The sequence below is a fragment of the Pantherophis guttatus genome, chromosome 2 (genome assembly GCF_059756535.1).
Source record: "Pantherophis guttatus breed Tessera chromosome 2, ASM5975653v1, whole genome shotgun sequence".
In the NCBI taxonomy this organism is placed as follows: domain Eukaryota; kingdom Metazoa; phylum Chordata; class Lepidosauria; order Squamata; family Colubridae; genus Pantherophis; species Pantherophis guttatus.
In genome coordinates, this window is record NC_142064.1 from 197,131,155 (window position 1) to 197,158,825 (window position 27,671).

The 27,671-nt window shown below is 37.1% G+C and overlaps 1 protein-coding gene across 6 annotated transcripts; it reads left to right on the forward strand.

The window, feature by feature from the left end:
- Nucleotides 1-247: 247 nt before the first annotated feature.
- On the forward strand, nucleotides 248-27,441 carry HMGXB3 (HMG-box containing 3). Of its 6 annotated transcripts, none has more exons than XM_034402552.3 (20): nucleotides 248-494; nucleotides 1,769-1,916; nucleotides 4,625-4,799; nucleotides 5,590-6,156; nucleotides 6,308-6,406; nucleotides 9,367-9,498; nucleotides 10,339-10,757; nucleotides 11,480-11,655; nucleotides 12,096-12,193; nucleotides 12,552-12,650; nucleotides 13,943-14,092; nucleotides 16,622-16,923; nucleotides 18,530-18,657; nucleotides 18,865-18,996; nucleotides 19,847-20,031; nucleotides 20,322-20,541; nucleotides 20,955-21,088; nucleotides 21,683-21,799; nucleotides 24,088-24,297; nucleotides 25,162-27,441. In XM_034402552.3, the coding sequence occupies exons 2-20, from the start codon at nucleotides 1,771-1,773 to the stop codon at nucleotides 25,624-25,626; spliced, it is 3,954 nt and encodes a 1,317-aa protein (XP_034258443.1). In that variant the 5' UTR covers nucleotides 248-494; nucleotides 1,769-1,770; the 3' UTR covers nucleotides 25,627-27,441. The 6 variants fall into 6 exon arrangements, with proteins under 6 accessions (XP_034258443.1, XP_034258451.1, XP_060544504.1 ...); XM_034402560.3 differs by having other exon boundaries at nucleotides 12,099-12,193; XM_060688521.2 differs by having other exon boundaries at nucleotides 268-494; nucleotides 1,850-1,916.
- The last annotated feature ends 230 nt before the right edge of the window (nucleotides 27,442-27,671 follow it).

Here is a 27,671-nt window from a genome sequence, read left to right on the forward strand (position 1 = left end):
CTGCCTCCCCCCTCCCGAAATATTAGCGAAACCATACGCCAAAATACACTTATTCGATAAAAAAAATTGCACAAAATTCTTTCCGCAGCCGAATAACACACGTCCCGCCCTGAAGATGAGATAGAACTCTATCATATTTTCTTCCTAGGTAGGCTTTTATTTGCCTCCCCGTCGATCCTCGTAACTCTATGATTTACTCCACGATCCCTTCTCAGTCTAGACTCCATCCATCGAACGATTACAGACCAGATGACCTATAAACCAGGAAGGAGTTGTCGAGGTAAAGCTTCCGGTACAGTGCCTTGTTTAAGAATCATTCTGCCCATTCCCGGCAAGGTGTAAAGTCTTCGGCTGTTTCTCCTCGCCGGCCGTTACAGCTTCCTTGCGAGGCGTGTGTGTGTGAGTGAGTGAGTGAGTGGCCTGGCTTGGCCTTCCTCCTCGGCATGCTCGGGCAGAGGCGGTCTTTTCTCCCAGAGTATGACCTGCGCTCTCAAGTAAGTCCCGGGGCGTCTCATCCATAAAAGTCTTAGGGCTCTTTTTTCCCTCGGGTTCCTTAGTTGCCCTTAAACAGAGAAGGAAGGAGAGCGAGTCGGTTGGTTAGCACTTCCCAGGTTCTGCTGTGGGGAGAAGGCGAAGATGTCACGGGGGGAGCTGTATTGCGGCACCACAAAAGGCTTCAGGGTCCTATAAAAGCTCATCTGTTTCCAGGACGTAAATTCTGTCTCCTGTCCCAAGTTATCAAAACAAACAAACAAAAAACAAAACAAAACAAAAAACCGCGATTCCTTTATTCCATTTATTTGTTTGTTTGTTTGGTTCGATTTATATGCCGCCCTTCTCCAGAAACTCAGGGCGGCTTCCAATGCGTTAAGCAATAGCCTTCATACTTTTGTATATACCTGCTTAGTAGGGCTTTTTGGCCCCCCGTAAGCGGTGTTCTATTTTATACAAAGTCAGCTTATTGCCCCCACAAAACGGGTCCTCATTTTACCTACCTCGAAAGGATGGAAAGCTGAGTCAACCTTGAGCCTGGTGAGAATTGAACTTGCAGTAATTGCAGGCAGCTGGCAGCTAAGTGCTACTTAACAGTTTTAGTCCGCTGCTCCACCAACGCTCTATTGTGCCTAAATTCTAGATTCGCTTCCTATGACAGTTTGAGCATCCTTTGAATCTTTGAACCATCTCCGTAATTTGTGCTTGGATGCGTTTATTGTTTTCTTTTTCATTCTCCTTCAGTTATTTATTATTATTTTTTATCAAAAGAGCCACTGTCTATGGAGATTTCTTAGTCATCCAGATCAAGGTTGTTCCCGAAGGTGCTTTTTTCTCCTTGCAAAAGGCTATTGGAAAAACAAAGTCCACTTGCCTTTTGGAAGAAAAAAAAAAGCACCTTTGGGACAAAGCAGCCATTGTGATCCTATAGGAGTAGAATAAAAAGAAACTTGTAATAGCTAGAGGAATATTAATGAAAAGTCTTTAGAAGTATGGTATGCTAAAAAGCATACAATGATTTTAAAGTTTTAAGTTTTTAAATCCAGCTTCAAGAAGCATATTTCATACATTTAATGACTTCTAAGCTGGAGATTTGCAGCAAAACACTATATACATAATTACATATTACATTTCTGTATGCTTTTGAAATCAATGCTTCAAATTCTAGCAATATTAAAATGTACTGGATCTTTCTGCCAAAGGTCAAAGGTTCATTGTTTGGGATATATGACATATAATGATTTGGAGAATATAACTTCCTAGAGTTTCTGTCTAGCAATGGATGCTCCATATGATGGCGGTGAAGTAACTGTAGTCATGGAAGAGATAGAAAGCACATACACTTATTCATCCCCAGTGCCATCTAAAAAGAAGAAGAAATATAGAAGTCCTGGAGATCAAGGGGAAAAAATTAAAAAACCCAGGTGAGTGATTTTTCTACATGAATAATCAGTTGTAATTCCTAAACAATTGTTGTTTAGGAATTACTATTCCTTATTTTGTCTTAGATACTTTACAATCTATGATGATACTTTCACACACATGCATGCTCAGCAAAAATCAACCTGCTCTGTGGCTAATGGCATTTATTACAGAATTAATGGAGAGTGTTGTGAAATTATAATTGAGTTTTTGGATACACCCAGAGGCGGCAAATACATTTCATAAATGATACCCTGTTTAAAATGTTAAAATGTTGAGCTATAGTTCCATAACTGAGAAGTGAGTAGTCTTATACTCTTACTTGGCAATAATGAGTTTCTTTGAAGAGTTTTGTTTTTTTAATTAATAATTTAGTCATGCTTTAAATTACTTAATAGCTTTAGCATTCCACGTAAAAATTGTGCTTATAGTTTTTGCTTCTTAAGGAACTTTTTGAGAGAAATGATTATGGAAATATATATGTATACTTTATGTATCTTTATTCTTATGAAGATATGTGTTTGTACCTTTGAATTTATTTTTATTTATTTATTGGATTTATATGCTGCCCATCTCATCCAGCAAATCCTTGCAGATTTCTAGGCAACATTTTTTGAAATTGTTCTGCCATTGCCTTTCTCTTATGGCTGAGAGTGAGTGACTGACCTAAATGTACGCAGCTAGCTTCATGCTTAAGACAGAACTAGAATTCATGGTTGCCCAGTACCTTTAACTGCTATACCTAATTGACTGTCTATGATTATGATAGTTGCAGTGTCCTGGGGTCATGTGATCTCCTTTTGCAACTTTCAGAAAAGCAAAGTCAATGGGGAAACCAGATTCACTTAACAACCATTTTACTGATTTAACAACTGCAGTGATTCACTTAATAAATGTGGCAAGAAAAGTCATAAAATGGGGCAAAACTCCCTTAACAAATTTCTCACTTATCAACATAAATTTTGGACTCAATTGTGATTGAAATCACAATTGTGCTTTCTCAATTGTGAGAAATACCTGTATATGGGGTTCTCACAGAGTTTCCACTTGGGCACTGAATAGATTCAAATTAGCTCACAGAGCATGGTCATTGTCAAGAGTGGGAAAAACTTCTGCAAAGCATCTGGAAGCCATCAGATTGCCTGCATCTGCAGTAATGACAGACACATTAATGGAATAGCATCTGTTTGTTACTTGAGTTGAAGCAGATCAAGGTATACATATGAGAAATAAATCCTATTACCTCTTTAGCAAAACTGCAGTAATAATACATTAAACATCTAAAACTCTTCTGTGCTTTTATGATTCCCCAGATCAACTGTCTGAAGCAGCCACTACACTTTGTCAAATGACAGAGTTGGCTCTATAGCAAAATAATGGACTACTCTTGGACTGCTATATTACAAAAGCACATTCTCTATGGACCTGACTTGCATGCAATTGTCTAAAGGTGCTCTAAAAGTTGGTGTTTCAAAATAATTGCTCATTTACAAAGGCAAGATTAAAGACATAGTTAATAATAATAACAACAGAATTTAGGCCAACTGACCATTTTCTTAAAGAATGAGAGATACCTAAGTTAAGATAACTTTTAGTGTCATTTTTGTGAGCACACTGGTCCACATTAAAAATGAAGTCCCGTTGCCTGCTCTCAAGAGAAAGTATTTATCTACCCAAACATATACAGAATACACACATATACATGCTATACACACACACACACACACACACACACACATTAATACACATGTATTAATCACTGTCCATTTTGAATACATAGTGGAAAGAGGAAATTTGATAATTCACAAGCTTGATGCTATATGCAACAAAACTGACTGAATCTAGAGGTTCTGCTTCGGATACCACGAAGCCTCCTCCCAGAAGGTAACAAGGAAAACAGATCATGAACAGTATATGTAGCGTCCCACCCAGACAATCGCTGCTCAAGTGTCGCTTATATGTCATGTCCTGGATAGAAGGAAGTGAACTGCCAATAATCTTTTCTGCCATCCTCACCACTCTCTGCACCGCCTTCCTGTCTGAAGCAGTAATGCTTCAAGAATGCTCTAGAAACTTTTTTCATGTCAATTTTTGTCTGTATTCAAGAACTCACCAAGATTCTTCTCAAGAAGAATTTGGATGATGTGGCTGTTTTAAAAATCACCATTCTTTTTCAAGAAATTCTGCTTAAGAGTTTCTCATTCTTATTGCTCTCAACAGTATCCTGAAAAGAGTCCCCCTCCTGTGCTTTTCATCCTAGATAGCAAAACAAGCCATTATCATTTGTTTTATTGTTTACAAGAATATATTAAAAGCAAAGTGTCTGTTCGATGGACCATGGACGAAACATTGGTGCATGCCATTTACTTGTGTCTGTTTCAATTTATTTCATGCCATATTGTAATTTTTTGGGGGGGAAGGGAAGAAGATGTACCCATACTTTTGGGTACATCTGTAAGTTGAAAACAAGACTTTCTGAGATCAATAGGTCTTGCAAGGGAATATGGTTCTTTAGAATTTGCTTGCACACATAGTTTTGGGATGTTAATTGAACAAAGCTTGTAGTCCTAGTCTTTGTATAATTCTGTTAAAAAGTTTTTATCATTGTTTATTGAAAATTCATATGAAAATGCATACCAGGAGTAGATGGATAATTTGCTTGCATTATAATTTGAGAGGAAACTAGAAAAGTATTCTGCTTGTTTTTCAGATCTGCATATCTTCTGTATTATTATGATATATACCTGAAAGTTCAGCAGGAGCTCCCACACCTTCCTCAGTCTGCAATTAACAAGAAGATCAGTGAGAGTTGGAGGCTGCTTAGTGTAGCTGAGAAAAGTTATTATTTGGAGAAGGCTAAGTTAGAAAAAGAAGGTCTAGACCCGGTAATTAAATTGTTTATAAATATGCTTGTAAGTCTGCAGGTCTTTTGTGTGCATGTGTGTGTGTACATGCATATTTTATGTGCTGTATGTATTTGAATCTCAAAAACAAATAGAATGCTGTTCTCAGGAGGATAATTACATTTCCATGAATTTCTATTATAGATTTGTAGTCATAGGATGTTTCTGTATGGAAAATTCCAAGTTCATAGGAATCTAAACATCTGCAATATTGGATACTAGTATTCTTCATTATTGATTGCAGTGTCAAAGAGCGAATTAATAGCAAACAGTAAACTCATTACAATATTTTATATTTTGAATTCAGTATTTATTGAAGATTGATTTTGGCAAATATGTGTTCTCTATAGGAAGCTTTACCAGATAGGAAAACTAATGCTGGAAGAGTACTATGTGTGAGATGACTAATATATCTCAGGAATTCCATCAGTTTCATGGTTTAAATTGTTAATAACAGTAAACATAATATAATATATTAAACATGTATGCTGATTGACTCTCGACATCATTGGGTAGCTCACAAATTACAATAAAAACAATAAAATATTAAAAAGATAAAAGGTGCCAATCACAATGTTTATATTTATATATATTTATCTGGCCTTCCTTACAGAAGGCCAGAAAAATGTTGTTAAAATTAGAGAAGGTGAGAGGATGAGAAAATTTTGCTTAGAATAGGATTTTTTTTTTTTTGCATTAGAAAGCTGGCAAAGAAACCACTGAAGTACAGCTAAGCTGATGACTCCATATTCTGTCTTAACTTTTTTCATAGAACTCAAAGTTGTCTTCCCTGACTGCTGTAGTTCCAGATATTCCAGGTTTTCGTAAAATCCTCCCTCGTTCTGATTACATAATTATTCCTAAAGGAAGCCTGCAGGATGAGAAGAATAAGCCACACGTGGAACTTCATGTGACCCAGGGCCAAACAGCACTGGAAGGACAAACAGCTGCTACTAATGTCACAAGTGTTTCCCATAGTACTGTGCAGAACATACTTTCAGTGGACTCCAGCCAAATTGGCATTTCTGAGCAGTGCATTGCCATTGAAGGGGTATCTGAAGATTCAACCTCATTTGTTCAGGCAGATACAATAGAAGAAGTTGTCGCATCAGAGATCTTGTCTCGTTATGTCAGACCTGCTGCACATAAAGTGTCTGGCGATATCTTCCTGGATGAGGAGGCCCCTTTAGAAGCAGGAGATGGGTATCCCTGCCAAGCAACCAGTGTGGTTATTGAAGAAACTTTGGTTAACACCTCAGAGGCACCAAATGGGAGCGTGACTGTGGCAGAGCCACAGGCTTCGCATGGCGTTTCTGTGGTAACAGTGGTGACTAGGAGAGTAAGTAAAGTGCTCCCTTGAAAGAATTGCATTTGAGATCTTAATGAACTGCTTGTTGTGAGCTGTTTTGCTACAAAGTGTCCTCAGAATTTTAAAATCGACTACAATGTAGAAAACAAGCAGTTTCATTACCTCTATCTTTTATTTCTAGGATAGACAAGAAAGTAATTCTGCAACCCCCACTGCACAGTTCATTATGATGCCTCTTACAGCCCATTCTGTTTTGGAAAATCCAGCATCAATCAAACTGGTCAGTAAAAGAAATGCTGACACCAGGTGTCTTGGAACTATGTATTATTCAGTAACTGAATCATAATGTATCAATAGATCATTGAATATGTCTAGGATAAATTGAACTCAATTTTAATTTGAAGCATTTTTCTGTGGTCTCAAACTTCCCATATATATAAGTTCTGAAACCAAACATTTACTTTCATCATTTTACAAAGAAGAGTGCATTTGAATTTATATTGAAATATGCATTCCCTGAATGTTTAATATAGATTAAGCAAGACTGCCTCCTGGATTGTTTTTCTCCTCCCTGAGGAGCTGACAGACCAGATTATCAGGTGGACTGTATCCTCTGGTGCTATATCCCACTTTATATTAAAAGCCCTTATCTTTAAACAGTTTAAATGGACAGCTTGTTTTATGTTTTAAAGGTTTCCGAGGAGAGATATAGTTCAACCAATAAACAAAAATTCCATTTCTACTCTTATTAGGAATAAGCATTCACAAATAAAATGAAAAAGCATTTTAAATGCATTGTATGTGCTAATGAAGGGGTAGGCAATATAGTTTGGTCCAGGTATGACCAGGTATAGTTTGGTCCCATGAACTCCAGCAGGAAAAAAGAATGGAAATTTTAATCCTGAATATAATAATTATATTTAATTATTTCCCATTAGTTATGTGCATGAGATCGTGAATGGGCAATAGAACGAAAATGGTTTGGGACTGCGGATTGAATGTCTTGGCTATCCTAGCCTGCATTTGTTAGGTTTAGTGTTGCACCATTTGTGTGTAACTTGCAATCCTTCACTCCATTCTCCCTATGAAATACAATAGCCTTGGTCTTTGATACATAAAACTTCAGAACCATAGTTCTAATTATATCATATATCTCTATTGAAAAGTAGATTCTAAAATAAAATAAAAATGAACATTTACGACTATAGAGAGGAATGTCATATGATACACACACTCTTAAATTATTTTACTTCAGATGTTTATTTTGATGGTTCTGTAGTTCACAATCCATGTTGTTGATATTTCTGATGCTTAAATTCAATTTGATCATTTGAAGCATCTGTCTAGTTACTTCCAATCCAAGTAAGTTATTGCAGCCAGGTAAAATCAACTGCCAAGAAAAAATGACGCTAATATCTTGATAGTCTCCAAAAGCATAATTTCTGATTTACAATAGTTAATGTTATACTCCAAAAGGACTGCAAAATTATCCATGACTTTTACTGATTTTGCTATTAAAGAGTCAGGCTAGTATCATTTTGTCATCTGGAAGCAAGGTGATTTTATATTCCATATGAAGCATCTCAGGCTCCTGATAAAGCTAACTTTCCTTCCTTAGCTGTAGTCAGTTGTCATCCAATCTTTTAAATGGTGAGTGCTTTTTCCCCTACCTCAAATGCCATTTAGGATTATTCTCCAATTCATAAATCAGTAAAAGACTGGTGAGATCATAAAATAAGTCCATATATTTGCCTAACCTTATTATATTTCTAAGTGCTTTATTTGTAAAGAATTTACTTCGGTTAATGTAGAATCTTGGCAGGAAGAAGTAAACATATACTTTCCTCATGAAAGAAGCAATGTATCAAATCTGCAAAGGATGCAGTCAAATTTTCTCAGAAATGTTTTACTTTTCTTTGCTGTTTGTTCCTAGATCCTTCCTGCTCTCTAGTAGTATTGGCTAATATTTTTGGCAGTGATGAGTATGATAGAAGTGGTTCTCCATCATTTTTATCTGGATCATTCATCATTGCAACTTTGACTTTAAAGCAAGGCTATTTTTTGGAACCAGATAAGATCTAGATTTGTTAACAGTTACTGTAAATTATCGAATAACATGAGTTTACTTTTTAAGAAAGAGTTAATGCACTATAAATACAAAACAACATTTTATTGAATCACCAGAATCAACTTGAAAGACATATCTAGACATATCTAGAAAAAAATTAAAATGATTTATGATCAACTAAAATTCTTTTTTATTTTAACATTTAAAAATATAAGAAAAAGAAAAGAAATAGAAAAAATTACAAACTAGCTTAATTTGAGTAAGATTCTTAAAATAACACTTATTGTAGTAGTACATATAAAGGTGATCTTATATCATTCTGATACTTTACACCAATATGAAAATGAAACAAAATCACAGTAATTAAAAAAGAAGCCTATATGATAACAAATCAAAATAGACAATAAGAGTTTCTTTCTGATACAAGATTTGTCCCAATTAATACCAGTCATGCAAACTTTAAAAAGAAAGGGAAGAAAAAGTTGTTACTTAATTTGAGTATTCAGATATTAAATAGAAACCCGTCGCCCTCCATAATAAATGTGATTTGCATAGCTGATGCAATGTAACCTCTTTTTCCCCTTGGTGCTCAACAATAATCATGTCTTTGCATTTGACTGCTTTACATGCAGAGCAAGTATACTATCTCCCTTTCTCATGAATAAAACAATTTCAATTTACATTGCAGTTGCTGACTCAATATTTTGAGTTAAATATTCCTGATTTGTGTTTATAAAAAATAAAATTCTAATAATACCTCTGATTTTAGATTTTAGATTTAGATAATTTTAGATTGTTAAAATTATACAACCTTTTGAAAACATAACGAGACATTATAATACAACTGGAAATAAAATATAGATAATGAAACCCAGTCAGCATAATACAAGTATAATTAATAAGATGTAATAAAAGCAGCTGTCTCAAGTATTTGTTTATTCTGCTCCCAAATCTTGAATAAAATTCTAATTCCTGCTATATACAAGGAGCAATATAATACTTAAATATGAGATTATCCTAGATCATATAATATTTGTCTTGAGCAATAACTCATAATGACATTTGAGGTAGAAACAAAGCTACATATATTCTGTTCTATTGGAGCAAAATTTCTTGTTGTGCCTTATTATGCCGTTCAGTTTTGTAAAGTAATCTATATCCTTTCACTTTAGACAACTACTTACACTCGTAGGGGGCACGGAAATTGCACCAATCCTGGCTGCACCTTTACTTACGTTACCAGACATAAGCCACCAAAATGCCCCATGTGTGGAAACTTTCTGGGAGGGAAATGGATCCCTAAGGTATGGTGAAATTAATTTTAAAAATATGACATTGCATTGAGGGACTTTTGTTTGTTTTGGGTTGGGTCTGTAAGATGTTTATGTGTTACAAAATTACTATTTGTATAAGTAATGTTTTTTAAATATACAGTATACATTACATAAATATAGCATATATAAAAGTAGCATTGAAAATTAATTTGCTACTACAGCTAATTTCTAAGGGAAAAATGCTTTAGGATGTCTTCTACCTTAACTGAACTAAATTTAATTATGAAATAAATTATTATTTTGAAATTCTAGGTTTATTTTAAAAATACAGCTTATTGTTTGGGTATTTAAATGGGTTATGAAGTTGGATTTGATTTTTTTATTCAAAGTTTTGTATTTCACTCTAATGATTTACAAAATGATTACAATTACTTAATACAAATTAAAATCAAAGTCATAACAATAGAGAAAATCCTGTTTCAAAATATAATTGTCATTGTTTGATTCTTAAAATTTAAAAGATTTCTGCCTTTTTTTCAGACGATAAAGTTAATTTTCACAGGGTGCCATGTACAGTATCTGTAGCAGCTTCATATATTACATATTTAATGCTAAATTGAGATGTTAGAGAAGTTTAAAAAGCATGATTAGATCTGCTTGTTTCTTATTTCTCTAACTTCTTGATTAAAATTGTGAAGAGTGAATTGTTTTAATTTGTCATAATGTTAAGAATTCTGAAGAGTTCTGAGTTTGATGTTTTCATTGCACTATTGTTGATGTGGCCCAGTTTTTCTCATCTTTGGCAACTTTAAGATGTGTGAATTTCAACTCCAGAACTAACTTGGAGAGTTTTTTGTTTTTGTTTTGCAGGAGAAACCTCTAAAAGGCAAATCTGAACCAGGTTCTGGGCTACCAATAAAAACCTTGGGCCTGAAAAAGAATCAACTACCATTAACCTTTGGACAGGCATTGGTTCAAGACAATCCTGCTAAATGTGTGCTAGAAAGTTCAGAAGCAGTTACCCAGCTTCTCAATGCATCCCCTGTTGAGGGGCAAATGCAGGAGACTGAATGGGAAGAAGTGATAATCTCTGAGGCTCATATTCTTGCAAACAATGTACAGTCAGAAGAGCAAGGAGGTGCCACTACCATTATTCAGCTTCAAGAGAGCCTTGCACAGATAGAGCCATCGTTAGAACAGAAGGAGAGAGAAAATGAGCCGTCTGCTGAGACAGCAAATGTTCCCAGTCCTATTTCACACCCAACTTCTACTGTGAAAAATACAACAGGGTAAGTCAAATTCATGTGGACCAAAAATGGGGTACAGGTTAACATGGTGTTAGAGTGCAATGCATAACTTAGATTAAAATAAACCAATGTTTTATTCAGTGTTCTCCAAGATCTTTTGTTTTTCCAACCTTTTCAGATAAAATTTTAATTCTGAACAATGGTGGGATTCAGCTGGCTTGGGCCGGTTCGGGCAAACCAGTAGTTAAATTGATGGCTGGCTCCGCCCCTTCCTGCCCCGCCCCTTCTAGGAGTCCCCACATGCCCCATTTTGGCTCCCAGGTAAGTGCAGGGAGGCCTCCTAGGCTCAAAATGGGGCACGGGGGGGATGTGGCGCACCCCCCCGCGACCCATTTTTGTGCCCAGACGGCTTCACAGAGGCATCTTAGGCCCAAAATGGGGTGCGGGGGTGCAGCACCCCCTCCATGGCCCATTTTCGCTCCCAGGAGGGTGCAGGAGGCTGTCACACCCCTGGCCACCCCCACCATGGCCACACCCATCTAGCCGGTCATTAGGGCAGAGAACCGGTTGTTAAATTATTTGAATCCCATCACTGGTTCTGAATCTATACCCATGAGTTAAAGCTAGCTATTTTTTTAAAAAAAATGTTTTCCTGTGACTCCTAAGTAGATTAAGAGTCAAGCAACTTTGCCCTTTAAGTAAATTGTGACTGTTATGACAGGAATTTCCTGTGAGATTCTTAATTACATTTCTTTCCTTTTCAGCGGTGATGCAGTTGGTGTTGTACCTAAGGGTCTGGAGCAGAAGAGCAAAGCAAAACCCAAGCCTTCCTTGCTGGCTGCTGCGAGACCCATGAGAGCCATTTTGCCCGCTCCTGTTAGATTGGCAAGAGAAACTAACCAAGAACAGATTTCTTGCGGACAGTCATTTAGAAACAGTGGTAAAAAATAAGTTCAATTTATGCTACAGTTTCTGAATTGTAGGCTGTGATTCATTATATTTGATGGGTAAAGCTTAGATGTAATTTAGATTTAGACTCAGAAAGTTATTTTTAAAATCTTTCATCACTAGAGCTAATGAATAGTGCATCTGAAATTACAAAAATCAAGGTAACAAAATGAAACCGTCATAAAAAATTTTTAAAAATTACAGCCGAGTTACATAAAAACATTAATTAATTTAAAGTTCAAAATTTGTGCCTAAATGCCTGAACAACCCAAAAAAAAGTTTTGATTTGGTGTTGAAGAGATTAGAAAATCAAATGAGATTTAGAGATGACTTGCCAAATTCCATCTTTCCTGGAGCACTTATTGTAAAACTTGACATAATTCAGTACATTGCTTACTGATGTTAAAATGTCCATTTACCTGTTTTTCCAAGAAGAAAATTCCCCAATAAGAATCTCAGGATTAAAGCCAAATACTCTGAAGCAGCTGGGTCAGAATCCTGTTCAAGCAGCCAGTGCTGAAGATCAGAAGGTAATTTTAGATTTTGCCAAAATGCTTGCTTTTCTGTTCTTCAGTTTACTAGTTAATTAGTTTGAATATAGTCTTCTAATGGGAAGCAATTAGAACCAGTTCAGAGAGTTTATACTGTAGGTATTTCTCTACAGTACCAAATGGGGGAGGGCTGAATTGATTTCTCCATGCTTCATGGAATCTTGACCTAGTTCGGTGAAACCCCTCACTTCTTGGGATTTAGCAGTTTTGAGTGGAGCAAGTAATGTAACATAAAAAATTGTGAACTTTGACTATGCTGATGTGTTTTTCTGTCAGAAAACTTCACAGTACACCTCACTTCATGTTTCTGTCTTGCCTTCTTGTTCTCTGTCTAAAGCTTCACTGCAGCACAAACAGCTCAACATCTCAGGTCAAAGTGGTGGAGGTCAAGCCAGATGTATTCCCTTCTTATAAATATAGCTGCACTGTAACCTTGGTAAGAATAATTGATAATTGGAAATCTGTAAGAATGCAGTACCTAAATGCTGTCTAATAAATGAACTTGGGGACTGTGTGCTGTCATCCTAGATGTTGGTATGTACTATACACATACCCACCAGGTTCTTCCTGTTTAGGGTAATTTATGGAAAGGCCTGAAAGAGAGAGATAACTTTACTGTCATTTTTTACTGTGGGCACACTGGCACACATTAAAAATGAAACTTTTGCTTCTCTCAAAAGTATACACATACATACATACATACACACACACACACATGCACACGCACATACACATGCTATATACATACATAGACAGAAAGACACACAGATACATACATATAAATACATATAAATGTTAATCACTGTCCATCTTGAATACATATCTGAAAGAGGAAGCTTGAGAGTTCACAAGGCTGATACCGTATGGAACAAAACTATGACTGAATCTGGACGTTCTGCTTAGGATACCATGAAGCCTCCTCCCAGAAGGTAACAAGGAAAACAGGTTGTAAAGAGGATGTGTAGTGTCCCTGACAATACTGCGGACCCTGGACAAGCATCGCTTATGTGCTGTGTCCTGGATAGAAGGGAGTGAACTGCCAAATAATATTTTCTGCCATCCTCACCACTCTCTGAACCGCCTTCCTGTTTGAAGCAGTAATGCTTCCAAACCTGACAGTAATGCAATACGACAGGATGCTCTCGATCGTCCCTCTGTAGAAAGTGGTAAGGGCAGGGGACGGAAGATGTACTTTCCTTATGCAATGCAGAAGATGCAGGGGCTGCCATGCCCGCTTCACCAGCGTCTCACTGTTGAGCGACCAAGCCAGCCTAGCCAGCCTACCAAACTGGCTACCAAGAAAGAGAAACCAAAGAAATCAAAAGTGTAAAGCAAGAAAAAAAGGAAGTGTAACAATCTAGTGCACTATTCACTAGTCCTCTTACAAAGAAAACCACTTTGATGTGTTTTTCTTACCTACCTGTGTCTCATAATAATGCAGTGAAATGGAAATTGTTATCTGACTTGATATTAATCCATAAATAATGTTTTTTGTCTTGGTATTTTGGTGAAATTTTAATACTTCTCTATATTTATACCAATATTAATAATTTAGATTTGTTTGCATGACCACCTCCTGGTTAACTAGGTTTCGGATGAATAGTTTTCCCTGATTGACAGCATAGCGACCAATTCCATAGTTTTGTATCGCTGGTATTTGAAAAGATATTCTGGAAAATGTAGTACAGTTAAAATAAGAGTGGATAAACATTTGAGCTTTCTATGTAGGATTTGGGATTGGCAACCTTACGTGGTAGAGGGAAATGCAAGAATCCTTCCTGCACTTATGTATATACTAATCGGCACAAGCCAAGAGTCTGTCCCCGTTGTGGCTACAACCTTGCCAAAGACAGAACTGAGAAAGCAGCAAAATCTGTGGTGAGTTACGATTACTTTAAGCTTCCTTCAACTGAGTCTGTGATTTTGAAGTCCATAGGACCTTATTTCTGAATAAATCTGTATAGGATAGGCCTAGAGACAAGGCAAATCTCTGCCTCCCCGCAAGGTTTGACTTTGTTGTAGGCAAGAGCTGGTCTTCCCCTTTCGCTGGTGCTGAAGAGGATGAGGCAAAGAAACAGGATTTTCTTCTGACCTTCTGTTGCATTTAGAGATGTAGCATGAATATAAAGCGAAAGCCTCTGTGTTGACCAATTTTTCATTGGTCAGTTGGATCACTTGGAATTATTAGCTCATGGATGCATTAATTTGCAAGCAGGAAAGGGCTGGTCTTTAACATATTTTCAAGATGTGAGAGTCTGCATTGATTGTCTGAGGAAAAATTTCTTTCCTATTCCTGTTCAGTTAACAGTTCTTCTGACAAAATCATGGCCTTTCTTCCCTTAGTCCAGCTACGATATTGTAATTTAGTGCCAAATTGCAGCTGTAAAGATAGGAATGCAGAGTGTGAAACTAAGCAATGCAAGTTGATCTAATGTTACTGTCCTGAAACAACCCCTTCTTTTTTCCTCTTCATTTTTAATGATATCTTCTTTGATGGCATATAGTTTATACATATAGAAATATGTAATGCATTTCTCAGACTAATTGTGCCCATGTGACTTACGTTATGCCAGTTTTGTTGGTTTGGAATTCTATCCTTTTAAAATAATAATTGATAGAAAGAATCAGACCGATAATGCTGAGAAGTTATTAATTTAATGGAGATGTTTCTGCCTCACAAATTGAATGGAAATTTGCAGTTTATTGTAATAGAAATCATTGTGAACAGTGAAAGGTGACCATGTACAGGTAGTCCTTGACTTAGGACCACAACTGAGCCCAACATTTCTGTTGCTAAGTGAGACATTTGTTAAGTGAGTTTTGCCCCATTTTACGACATTTCTTGACACAGTTGTTAATCACTGCGATTGTTATATTAGTAACACAGTTGTTAAGAGAATCTTGCTTCCCCATTGACTTTGCTTGTCAGAAGGTCGCAAAAGGTGATCACACGACTATGGGACACTGTGACCGTCATAAATATGAGTCAGTTGCCAAGCATCTGGATTTTGATCATGTGACCAAAGGGGGACCACGTGACATTGCAGGGGGATACTGCAATTGTCATAAGTGTGAAAAACAATCATAAGTCACATTTTTCAGTGCTGTTGTAACTTTGAACAGTCACTAAATGAACTGTTGTGAGTTGAGGACTACCTGTATTTAGAATTTAGACTTGTACGTGAGCTATCTCACCTTTGAACTTTTCCTACCTGTATACCTCTTTTATTCAAATGTTTCCAGTGACTCATTTTGAGTTTTCAGTACATAAGTTCAGAAATCTGTGACAAATACAGATCACTGCCAAAATTGTCTAATACTGAATGTTTTCAGTTAGTTTACTGAAACAGTTCAGTTTGTGAAGTCTTGGGCTAACAGGAATTGGGAATTCAGTAGCAGTGCGGTTGTAGGAACTTCTGATTTTCTAGCAACTGGATTTAAATTCTTATCTTTCTTAATTTACTTTTTAACTAGTTTTTCTGTTGTGACCTAGGCCCAAGTAGTTATTACCAGACACAATCAGTCCTAAACAAACATATTTTATTAGAACAGCTGAGAATTACTTCATTCTCAGCTTAGTCCAAATTAATTCCAAAACAAGTCCTTCAGAAAAAGTCCTTCGGCCTTATCACAAACCTTTGTCTTCTTTGGTACCCTGCCAAAGGCTTTTCTTGGCAAAGCCCCACGAAGTTCAGAAACGAGACTCCGACAAGAAACAAATGTAGCAACGTTGTTTTCCTACAAAGAGCCCAAGAGCCGTTGCTGCTCTTTTAAGCCTTATGGGAGGGGCCAATCATTTCCTGGCCTTACTCCCAAGTCGTCCTTTTTGCTTTAGCTGCTCTTGCCTTCTGGCAGCTCTTCGCATGCATGCACTAGGAACAGGCTCCTTCTGTTCTTCTGCCTCTCTGCTGTCCGCCTCTGGAGGCTCTGGAGTCCGCGCATCGCTCCCAGATGGCCCTGGCCCCATTTCTGCCTCTGACGCAGAGCCCTCTGGGCCTTCCCCTGACTTCAGGACTGGCCCATTGTCCTCCCCAGCGTCCTCACTGTCCGATTCCTCTGCCAGCTCCGCAGGCTGCTGGTGGACCACAACATTTCCTTGAAGGGGAAGGAAATTGATATAGCTACAGTATAGTGCAATAATTACCTCCCTCTCTTTATAAAGCATACAGCCTGAGCTTTAGTTCACTAACACTTCCAACTAAAGAAAATAAAATTTAATTATGATCAGTGGTTTTTGTTATTCCAGTATCATCTTTTGCACCACTGCCAGTGGCTTGACTGTATTTTGTATGCATTAGCGGTTTTCTCTAAACATCAGCAAGATGGCAGAAATTACCCTGCCAACAGTAAGATAATTATCAACAGGTGGCTTGACAGATAATCAAGATAATGTGTTTTTTTTTGTAGGAAGTCACTTCTAGCCCTGCACATGTACTGAATACCAATGAGCCTCTAATTCAGTCTCAAAAAGAGATCCAGCGTCAGTCCACTCTGCAACTTCTACGCAAAGTAATTCAGATCCCTGAGAATGAATCTGAACTCTCAGATGTTTTTGCACTGATTCATGAACTCAATAGCTCACGACTTATCCTGTCTAACATGAACGAAGAAACGGTTACCATTGAGCAGACTTCCTGGTCAAACTATTATGAGTTTCCTTCTTCCCAATGCCTTCTCTGCAACAGCCCTTTATTCAAAGGAGGGCCAAAGTAAGCGAAATTACAGTTATTGCCACTTTTCTGAATCTTACCATGGTACATTTCCTTTTGAAAATTCTCCGCAATGAAACTCAGAAAAGATGTTGCTGTTGCATTTGTATTTTTGTCACATTAATGACTGAAATGAAATGAAATGAAATTGTCAAAAGAACTACTTTCCATACCTGTCAAGAATAGGCTATTATGTTTATTTGCTCTTTTCCCCGTGTCTTCATCCCAGAACCTGATTAAATCTTTTTTATCCTGTAGCTTGAGAAAATTACCTGGGTAGTCTAATTTTGTTAATAGAGATTCAGAAAGCTTTTAAGAGCCATACAACCACAATACAGGAAATATAATCTGAACAGACTTTATGTCAATGAGGTACACTTCACTTTTCTTCAGAAAGGAATAGAAGATAATTTTAGTATCTAATTATGTCTGCTATTTTGCAATTTCCCTCTTCAACTGCATTAGCGGGATGAGGTGGTTGGTTTTTTCCCCAAGCTGATCAAAAGGCTGACGGTGATCAAAATAGGGAGCAAAAGAGGCAAACTTCCACCCTTAAATGTTTAAAAAGTATGAAGAAACAGATAAGAGCTGTGTGGTCCTCAAGACAACTATGTATGGGTGTCTTATTTGAAAGTAGAGCTCTTCCTGGAATTCTTGTGTTTTAACCCTAACCTTCTTTCAGATAAATAATATTAATCTGAGGACCTAGGTCCGTGATGGCGAACCTATGGCACATGAAGCCATGTCGCCTGGCACATCTAACCTTACCTGTTTGTCTTCTAGTGTGCATGCGCGCGTGATGATCAGCTGTTCTTCGCATGCACGGCAGTGCCGAAAACTGATTGTTGGGCATGCATGGGCATTAGAACCTGGAAGTTTGGCTTTTCTGGAGCACGATCCCTTCGCACACGCGGCAGTGCCAAAAACTGGCCTGTGCATGTGCCAGGCGTGCATGCATGCTAGAACCCGAAAGTTTGGCTCTTCCAGAGCGCAGCCCCGACGAGCGCGCACACAGTGTTTCTGTGCGACAAGGTTCGCCATCACTGCCCTTGTACCTTGAATCAACCATTTCCACTTTAGATTGTCAGGAGGAAATTCAGATAGATGGTTATTTAACTGTGTTTAGTTGAGACTTAGTAGGCAGCTGTATCTAAAGATGCTTGGTTGATACCAGAAACTCTGCAGGATTGGCCATGGTTATTGTTTGAATGGGGTGGTGGTGGTAGACTCCCTGGAAATTCCAAGACTGTTAACACTAGGGAATGAAAAAAAAAAGCCTAGTTCTACAGCATTCCCACAAAATTACATACATATAGGAATCAAGATGTGTTCCAACAGTACATAGTCTTGCCTGCCTGATCAATAAGATAGCTACTTTGAAAATGCTTTGATTTTACTTCTACATAGTTAAGCATTTTTTTATTTTTTATTTTTATTTTATTTTGATTTATATGTCGCCCTTCTCCGGAGACTCAGGGTGGTTTATAAGGCGTTAGGCAATAGCCTTCATACTTTTGTATATTTTATACAAAGTCAGCTTTATAGAAAGACCCCTCTTCCATGCATTTCATGGGTCAATATGCATTTTTCTCTTCCATTTCCATAGCTCTCTTGCAGGCCCTCAGGAATGCTGGTTGTTAACAGCTAATCGGCTGCAAGTCGTCACCGCCCAGCTCAAGGTGTGTGTGAATGTGCAGTGCTTGGCCCTTCACAGCTTCAGTGATATCTACACTGGTGAGTTAAAAGCATTGAGGCTTTTATAAAATTGGAAGCTTCGAAGGGCAGAATACATTTAGGGTGTCCATTTTCTTCCTTTATTTCCCTGGTGAAGCTGGGTTGTGCCGTTTTAATTTATTAACTTGGAGTTGAGATCAGGTTATTTTATGGTCTGTGTAGCTTTTTCAAATCCATAATAATAACTGTTCTGTTTTTAAATTATAGGGTTGTTTAATATTGGTAATAAGCTTTTAGTGAGCCTAGACCTTCTGTTTACAATAAGAAACCATATAAAACTTGGCGAGGATCCTAAAGTGACAATTAGCAAGATTTTGGAAACTGTGCAGGAACACACAGGTATTCATATTACAACTTTTTTCTGCCTTTGCTACAGCTTTCACACATTACTTTGTAATACATTAATTTTGCTCAAAGTGAAGTTTAATATAGAAAGCTTTTCCAACCAAATCTGTCCAAAATGCTGGTTATTTGATGATTTTGAGAAAAGAATCATTTAAAAAGTTACCCAGAGATTGTGATATAACTGCCATTTAATATTTCAGCCTTCAGAAACAAGGAACAAGCCTTAAAACAAGCTGATGTGAATCTTTGGTTGAATGGGAGAATGGAGAGATTGCAAAAAAATATTATTTAACCAAGTGAGAAAGTCAGTATTTAAGACAGATGGTTGGTGATGATGTAATTTAAGACGGAATACCTTCATATTGTGACTGCTGGGTGCAAAGAGTGGCAGTTTATAATTTGTGTGTGGCCAGTAAAAACAATATATAATATTATGGAAGTCTTATTTCTTAGGATAATCTGTGAATCTTGAATAGAGAATTACTGAAATGTAAAACTTCCTTTCTTGAAGCAGTTTTTCCTTGCTTGTTCTAAGTGTGGCATATGAAAGTTACTGAATTATACTGGCTTGCCTGTGGTTCAGGCATAGCTTTCAAATCATTGTTAGAGCATTGTAGTTTTGGCTCCTGACCTGAGTGAGTGATCAGTACTAATTCACCTGATGAGTAAGCGGGTGAGTCTGAGCAAGTTATAATTAAAGTAATGTCTGTGATTCTCTATTTGAAGCAAAAGTTCAAAAGTCCATATTGGTGGTTTGTCATTACAGATAGGGTTGATTTGCATGAGCCTTCTTGATAGAAATTATTCTCATTTGTTCTCCCCCCCCGCCCCCCCACTTCCTCAGAGAGAAACCTGAGCACTGAAGAGGTGAATCAGCTTGAGGAACTGCTGTGCAATGGATACTGGGCCTTTGAGTGCCTCACTGTCCGAGACTACAATGATATGATCTGCGGTGTCTGTGGCATTGCACCAAAAGTTGAAATAGCTCAGAGGAACGCGGAAAGTGTTTTGTCACTGAAAAACATTGAGGTAGACCAGGAATGCATTATTTTAAAAGCTGCACTTGTTTGTTAATGTTGATGTGCATATTTTGTTCAAACACCATCCTTCTACTATAGAATCTACAAAGGGGGGCTTTTAGTTCAGCAAAATTCATGAGTTGGTTTTATGTTAACACTACCTTTTAAATAAAAAGCAATGCAACAATGAAAGAAACAAGAACAAAAAGCTATAACAGTTTCTTAAGAAAGATTAAAATAATATGTACAATAAAAATTAAACATTGATACTTTTCTTTCCTCCTTTTTTTTCAATGCTAGTTTACCTGGCCAGAGTTCTTGGCATCTAGTGAGGTAAATGTGGAAGATTTTTGGTCAACCATGGAGACAGAAGTCATAGAGCAAGTGGCCTTTCCCTCCAGTATACCTATCACAAAGTTTGATGCCTCCATCATAGCTCCCTTCTTTCCACCACTAATGAGGAGCACCATAGTAGTCAACACAGAAAGGGAGAAGAATCTTGAATCGCATGTAATCCCAGGTGGCAATCAAAATTCTTGTCTTGTTTACCTTTTTAAGCAGTAGTTTTGATGGTATCCAAAGTGGCACTAAGATTAAAAACTCAGTATGCTTTGCTGTAAAGGAGTGTGCCGTCTTAGATTGCACACTAGCCCCAAATATGCATGTATTGGGCTGCATAGGGATAAATATGTAATGGTTACTTTTTTCCTGGGGAATATCGATGTAGGTACAGCTTTTAAAGCAACACTTTCATGCTCATAATAGCGCTTCCAGTGTTTATATTAGACACGGTTTTATTTCTGTGAATTCTGATTGATAAACATGACATAGATATGGCCTTCAGACATGGGATTAAGGTTGTGACCTCCCCTTGTGGAGATGATGCTGATCTGGGTAAGTGCAATTACTGAGAATTGTATCTTGCTTTTTCAGGTAATGCAAGTGCTCTAGTGAGGCTGATTCAGGATGAAATTTGTAAAGTGGAACAGATTGGTTCCTACAGTGAGGAAGAACTGCAGAATTTCTTGACACAGTGCAGCATTCCTTGGGAGGATGGAGACTCCAAGGTAATCACAATGTTCTTCAAGCATAGAGTCATGCTTCTCTTTTGAAGGAAACACTACTTCTGTCCAGTGCCTAAATAATGTAATGTCCCTCTTTCTATAATAACAGCAATAGCACTTATATACTGCTTTACAGTGCTTTACAGCCCTCTCTGAGCAGTTTACAATGTCAGCATATTGCCCCCAACAATCTGGGTCCTCATTTTAACCGCCCTTGGAAGACTGGAAGGTTGAGTCAACCTTGAGACCCATCAGGATCAAACTCCAGGCTGTGGGCAAAGTCAACCTGCAATACTACATTCTAAGCACTGTGCCATCACGGATTCTTTCTATATTTATTAAATCTGTAAAATTAAATTATTTTAATTTCACAAATGATTAATAATGATGAAGTGCATTTCACCATAAAGCTGCCCATTTTTTGTGGCATTCTGAAGCAAAATAAAGCCTGTGGGACACTGCTTAATCAACTCTGTTAGATGACCTGCAGTTGTGCCACATTTTGTCTCTATCCTCCTTGACTCTGCATGCTGCTGGCTATTTGTAAGCTAAGACTGTTAGAAAAATTCAGCTGTCTTTTTTTCCTCTGTTTCTTAGGAGCAGCTTTGTCTCTCTCTTCTGGCTCTTTATGATTTTGTACAGAATGGGACACAAATCAATCAGCCTCCAGCATTCCTAACAGGAGGAAAAATCTACAAAGTGTGTCCACATCAGGTGAGGCTGACAAAAAAAAATGATACTAATATGTAAGGATATTCGTAATGAAAATGGCCACTGTGAATATTCCAAGAGTGGAAACAAACCCATGTATTTTAGAGGTTTTGTTGAAAACATGAAGTCAAACCCAATGTTCTGTTGGGAACATGGAAGAATGAAGAGGTTTAGTTTTGAGTGTTCCGGCTGTTCTTTAGTCTTGAGGTGTTTTGTGACTCACGATGTGGCTGTAATGCAAAGGGATACTTCACAGCCTTGCTTCACACATACGTTGCTAATGCTTATAAGACAACATATATCAGGAAGCTTGCCAATTGCTTCCTTGGGTTTGGGCCTAACAGGAAGGCTGCAAGAAAAAGAAAAGAAATAATTGGTTAATGGGTTTTTTTTAAAGAATCAGTTTTTAAGAATAAGTGTTTACATTAGTAAATACTTGTAGGAGAGAGATGATAATGGAAAGGCATGTTGTTAAGTTTAATTGCTGTTTGTCTTGTAAAGAAATTACGAGATTGCACATTTGTTTTCTCATTGTTTCTTGTGGGGTTTTATTTGAAGGTTTTCAATTTTCTTAAAAAGGTTTCCTTGATTGAATTTTCTGTGATTTGGTAGGTAATTTTCTATGATTTGGTAGGTAATTTTCTGTGATTTGGTAGGTAATTTTCTGTGATTTGGTAGGTAATTTTCTGTGATTTGGTAGGTAATTTTCATTCGAGACCAACTTCTGCCACCAATAGCCTCCCACCGGCCAGTTCGCTCCCACAGAGAGGGTCTCCTCAGGGTGCCATCGGCCAAGTTATGTCGGCTGGCGACACCCAGGGGGAGGGCCTTCTCTGTGGGAGCCCCAGCCCTGTGGAATGAACTGCCCCCGGAAATACGTAAGATCCCCGACCTCCGGGTATTTCGCTGTGCACTGAAGACCCTGTTGTTCCGCCAGGCCGGGCTATCGACATGATAATTTTAAATTGGGTATTTTAAATTTCTGGGGTTTTAAATGGAGCCAAATTTATTTAATAATTTTAAATTTTAAATTGATGTTTGTCTTGTGTTTTTAAATAGGCTGTACACCGCCCTGAGTCCTTCGGGAGAAGGGCGGTATAGAAATAAAATTGTTGTTGTTGTTGTTGTTGTTGTTGTTGTTGTTGTTGTTGTTGTTGTTATTATTATTATTATTCAGTATGGGCTACTACCACTCTTCTTTTTTGACCCTGAAATATAAAACAAAGTAATAGCAACTGCTGCTCTCAAGGTCCCAGTGTTTTCTGTGCTAAAAAAGAAAAAAAAGAGAGAGAAACAAATACTCTGGAAGCCACTTGAGTTAAATGAAACAAAATCAATTTCATCTGTTTTAATGAATATGTTGAATGCAGTTGTTTTAATCTGAATTTGAAACAAATCACATTTTCTACTTAGTGCCCATCTCTTATTAATATATCATTCCAGAAAAGGTATGGATAATTCCTATAGCAGAAAATGTACTTTTAAGGATGGTGAAACAGGCATGGACACATACTTTTGTGTTGTTCCAGGGGTGAACAGTGTTACAAGTAAGCAAAATAACTAAGTCTGGAGAGAAGGGAAAAGAAAAAAGAAAATTAACTAAATCTAGTTTAAAACTGACATTCATTGTATTGTCATGCTACCATTCTAACCTTGCTCCCATCACATCCTTCTACCTGAATATATAAAAGCTTAAAAATATAAAATATGAATGTATTTTAATAAATTATATATTTTCTGTTTTAGCCAAGTACTTTAGTGTAATAATCAGTGGTGGGTTGCTACCGGTTTGCCCCGGATCGGGTGAACCAGTAGCAGCAGTGGGGGGAGGCTCTGCCCACCCACCCGGATGTCTCTGCGCATGCGCAGAAACTTCTGCACATGCGAGAAGCATCACGTGCACCCGCGCCCACAAGCAAACCGGTAGCGAATGAAATTGAAACCCACTACTAGTAATAATGGATCCCATAAGGTGCCTTTTTTCTTCTCTTCTATCCCTATTTGATATTAATAGTATTTTGCTATAATTTGATGCTTGCCTAGAAAAACATTATTTGTAAGATGTATTAGTATAGTTTTTACAGAGTGTAAAGGAATAAGCTTCTATGTGATGAAAATTACATTGAGCATTCTAAAGTTTGAATTACAAGTGTAAATTACCAGGTTTACTTTTGGAAATTTGAGTGAGGGTTTGTCCCCAGGTTCTTTTGTAGTTCTTCATCTTTTTTTCTTTACAGTTGTGTGTGTCTTTTATAGTTCTATAATCTTTCTTCATCTTTTTTTCTTTACAGGTTGTGTGTGGTTCAAAATATATTGTCAGAGGGGAAAGTCCCAGAGACCATGTGGATCTACTAACTTCCTCACGTCACTGGCCACCAGTCTATGTAGTAGATGTGGCCACTTCTGTAGCATTGTGTGCAGATATCTGTTATCCTGACTTGACTGCTCAGATGTGGGGAAGAAACCAGGGTTGCTTCTCTGACCCTATGGAACCTTTAAGGGTTAGTTGCCATGTATTTCTTTGAAGATTAAGCTTCTTACTGATACTTTGACATATCTGGAATAGTTATCATGCATAGTTTTTCTGTTTCTTTCACAAAATCATGGCTTATTTAAATCTGTTGATAACTTTGATAATAATTCTCTAAATGATATTCTCTAAAAGTTATGCTATTAGATGATCTATATAGCTCCTTCGACAGTACTTAGTCCTATTTATTTAGAACACAGTATTGGAATAAGCAAGGATTTTATCTATTGTCTCCCTCTTAAGTTCATTTTTTAAATCAGCCAAAGAGTGAAAAACATGTCACCTTTCCTGACACCAAGAATGGATCTGTATTGATTCTCAAAATTTAATATATTGTTAAGAATGAGAAAGACAGGCTGATATGTTTTCCTTAATCACCAAGCATGAAGGAATATTTTTAGGGATGATCATTACAGTGCCTTCTTCTTCCGTCTGAAAATTTGGGGTCACTGCCCCTTTCTTTTTCAATGTTTGCAAAAAAGCTATATAAATATGATTCCAAGTTTTAAAAATTACATCATTTAATTCATATATTCAAGATGTGTATTTATGTCATTATCATTTGTTCTTGACTGCTTGGTTGAAATATCCTCCTTAGGAATTTTGAATTCCTCAGTTGAATTTTATAGAAGTACGCATGGTATGAGAATGTACAGGTTATTCAAACAGCTTTCAGCCACCAGTTTTGAACTTGAGTTCAAATCTATTGTGCTCTCTGTTGGATTATTTTGAATTACGTTCATATTTTTCTTATTGCTAAGCCAACTTTGAAGACTATAAATACAGTTTTCTAATACATACATCACTTTTGTCTTGCTTTTTTCCCCTCCATCAGTATGTGTCCTGCCCAGAACTCCTTGACAGGCACTACAATGTGGATACAACCACTGATGAACATTCTGTTGAGCATCCAATCACTAAATCAACATCTCGCTTTGTAGTTCACACTGGGACAGAGCAGAAGACTCAAAGTGATCCACTGGCTCGACACCGTTCCCTCTCTTTGTGCCGGGAATTGGAGCCCTACAGTGCTATCATTACAGCCATCAACGACAGCAAAACCAATAATGTCCGCCAAAACCCTATAGCATTTGACAGTGCAACCCACTATTATCTTTACAATCGTTTGATAGATTTCCTCTCCAGTCGTGAGGTTGTGAACAGGCAGATCCACGAAATTGTTCAAAGCTGCCAACCTGGTGAGGTTGTAATCCGGGACAATCTATATCGTCTTGGTGTTGCCCAGATCAAGACAGAAATGGATGAAGATGAGATACAAGAAGAAGAAGGTGTTGTCTAATGTATTGTGAGATGATCATCCCTGAATCATACATAATAGCTAAGCAATTTGTGATAGAAAGTTCCAATCCAGCACAGGACTATGTTAAGCTAAGAGTCATGGCTTATTGATTGGGCTTCTGATCTATAGACAGATTGCTATTGAAGAACAAATTTCTCTTTACAAAAGGCTGGGTAAACCTAGAAGCAACCCAGGATAATTGTTCGAAGACAGAAGAATTTTCTATTGCTGACAAGAGAAATAAAATACATACGCAGAATATCACTTTTTTTAAAGTGCGCATGTTGCTGGAAATGCACAAAAGTGAAAAAAAAACCCAGCATAAAACATGTATGACTGCTCCAATATTCTGAAGTGGCCATCATAGATTGAAGAATATTTGGAACCTAGCTCTTTAAGTTTCTATTCTGAAAAGACTTGAACTTTGACTTGGCATTGGAGGCTTGAGAATTTATCTGCTTCTTCAGCTTGTTCTGCGTCAATCTGAGAAAACCATACATTATTTAATGGTTGAAAGCTAAACTAGCTTGCATATTAAGTTATAAGCTGCTAGAAGCATCATTGCCCTGACTAGCATGGTTATTTCAAAGGTTCTTCAGGGGTTTATATGTTTTAGATAAAGGATGTGGGTCAGGCGGGGATATTCAGGCACTTTACTTTATAATCCAGTTAATGGACTTAATTGATTGTTTATTCCTCTGACCACAGATGCTACTAAAGGTATTTGTGGAATAATGGTTGGGTTCCATGAATACAATCTGATGTTTTTTCTAATTATTTCTATGGCTAAAATTGTTAGGCATGCAACATAACACTTACCTTTAAGGGCCACTTGGAAACCACTACATACTCCACTATTCCAGTGTTATAAATCTGACTTGTATGAGTTCATACTGTCATAGTCAATTATTATTATATTGTTTTTCCTGTGTAATGTGCTGAGCCATGATGTGTAAGCTCTACACTGTTCACTGATTTGTGTTCATTCTTAGCCATCCATAAATCTACAAAGTAAAAAAAAAAAGATTTCTGCTACCACTGAAATGTGGGGAAACATTTCTTGACTGAGGTAAATTTATCCACTATGTTTTCTTCAGATTTGTGGTGTGGATTTAAAACTCTCTTCTGTGAAGAGTTCTAGTGTGTACTGTGCTGTAAAAAACAAAAAACAAAAAAGAAATTTATTAAAGTTCTGAACAAAATTTATGACTTGCTGTTTAAAATGCTAATTTATGAAATACAGTTTTTAAGTCAGTGGTAAACTTTAATAAATTATCTCTTCCTGTGTTGGAGAGTAAAACTATTTGGACAAATGAGTTTTCCTTATTTTGTAGCTTCAGGAATTTGAAAGATGTGGGGAAAGACGCCTCATTCTGGTTGCTAAAGAATAGTTACCAATCCATATGGTGGAAGTGTTTCTTTATCAAATGTTTGCATGGAAAATATTAATTTTAGATGTATTGAAACAGTATTAATATTTTATTGTCTTTGAAAACAACCCTATAGAATCCATTGGTGCTGAATTTAAATTGTTTTCATTATAACACTTAACATTTGGGTAATTCGGCCAGCATAAACACGTTTTGTTTTCTTAACTTTATAATCTGAGCTCATTTAGATGTTATGAAGGATAAAACCAGAATATGGATGATTTGTATCTATTTTTAATATTCAATTAGATTTTGCAAATCTCATTTATTATGACAGGTTAATACACTCCACAAATGATTTGCAGATCTAGTTTCGCAGGCAATGCATACTGCTTATGCTTCTATTTTTTCTCTCATTCAAAAAATTAAATGTGCTTTTAATCTATGGTTTTGTTTTATTGTGTTTATCTGAAATAGTATTATTAATTTCAATGGTTTCTAAACTAAAGAAACCATTTTCTGAGTTTCACCTATTAATCATTCCACTCTTATAGTACTGAACTACCGGTATTTCCCTTCTCACTGCTCAAACAGCAGAGGGGGCTATACCAGTGCTTCAACATTCAGGCTAGAATAATGCTTTCTATATGCTTGGTTATTTATTTAAAGGATCCG

Excerpts from the sequence above, each read along its gene's own strand:
- HMGXB3 (XM_034402552.3), top strand. The coding sequence starts at position 1,771 with ATGGATGCTCCATATGATGGCGGTGAAGTAACTGTAGTCATGGAAGAG. Across the intron at positions 10,758-11,479 it reads ACTGTGAAAAATACAACAGG|CGGTGATGCAGTTGGTGTTG; the intron begins GTAAGTCAAATT and ends TTTCCTTTTCAG. Across the intron at positions 12,194-12,551 it reads CCAGTGCTGAAGATCAGAAG|CTTCACTGCAGCACAAACAG; the intron begins GTAATTTTAGAT and ends CTCTGTCTAAAG.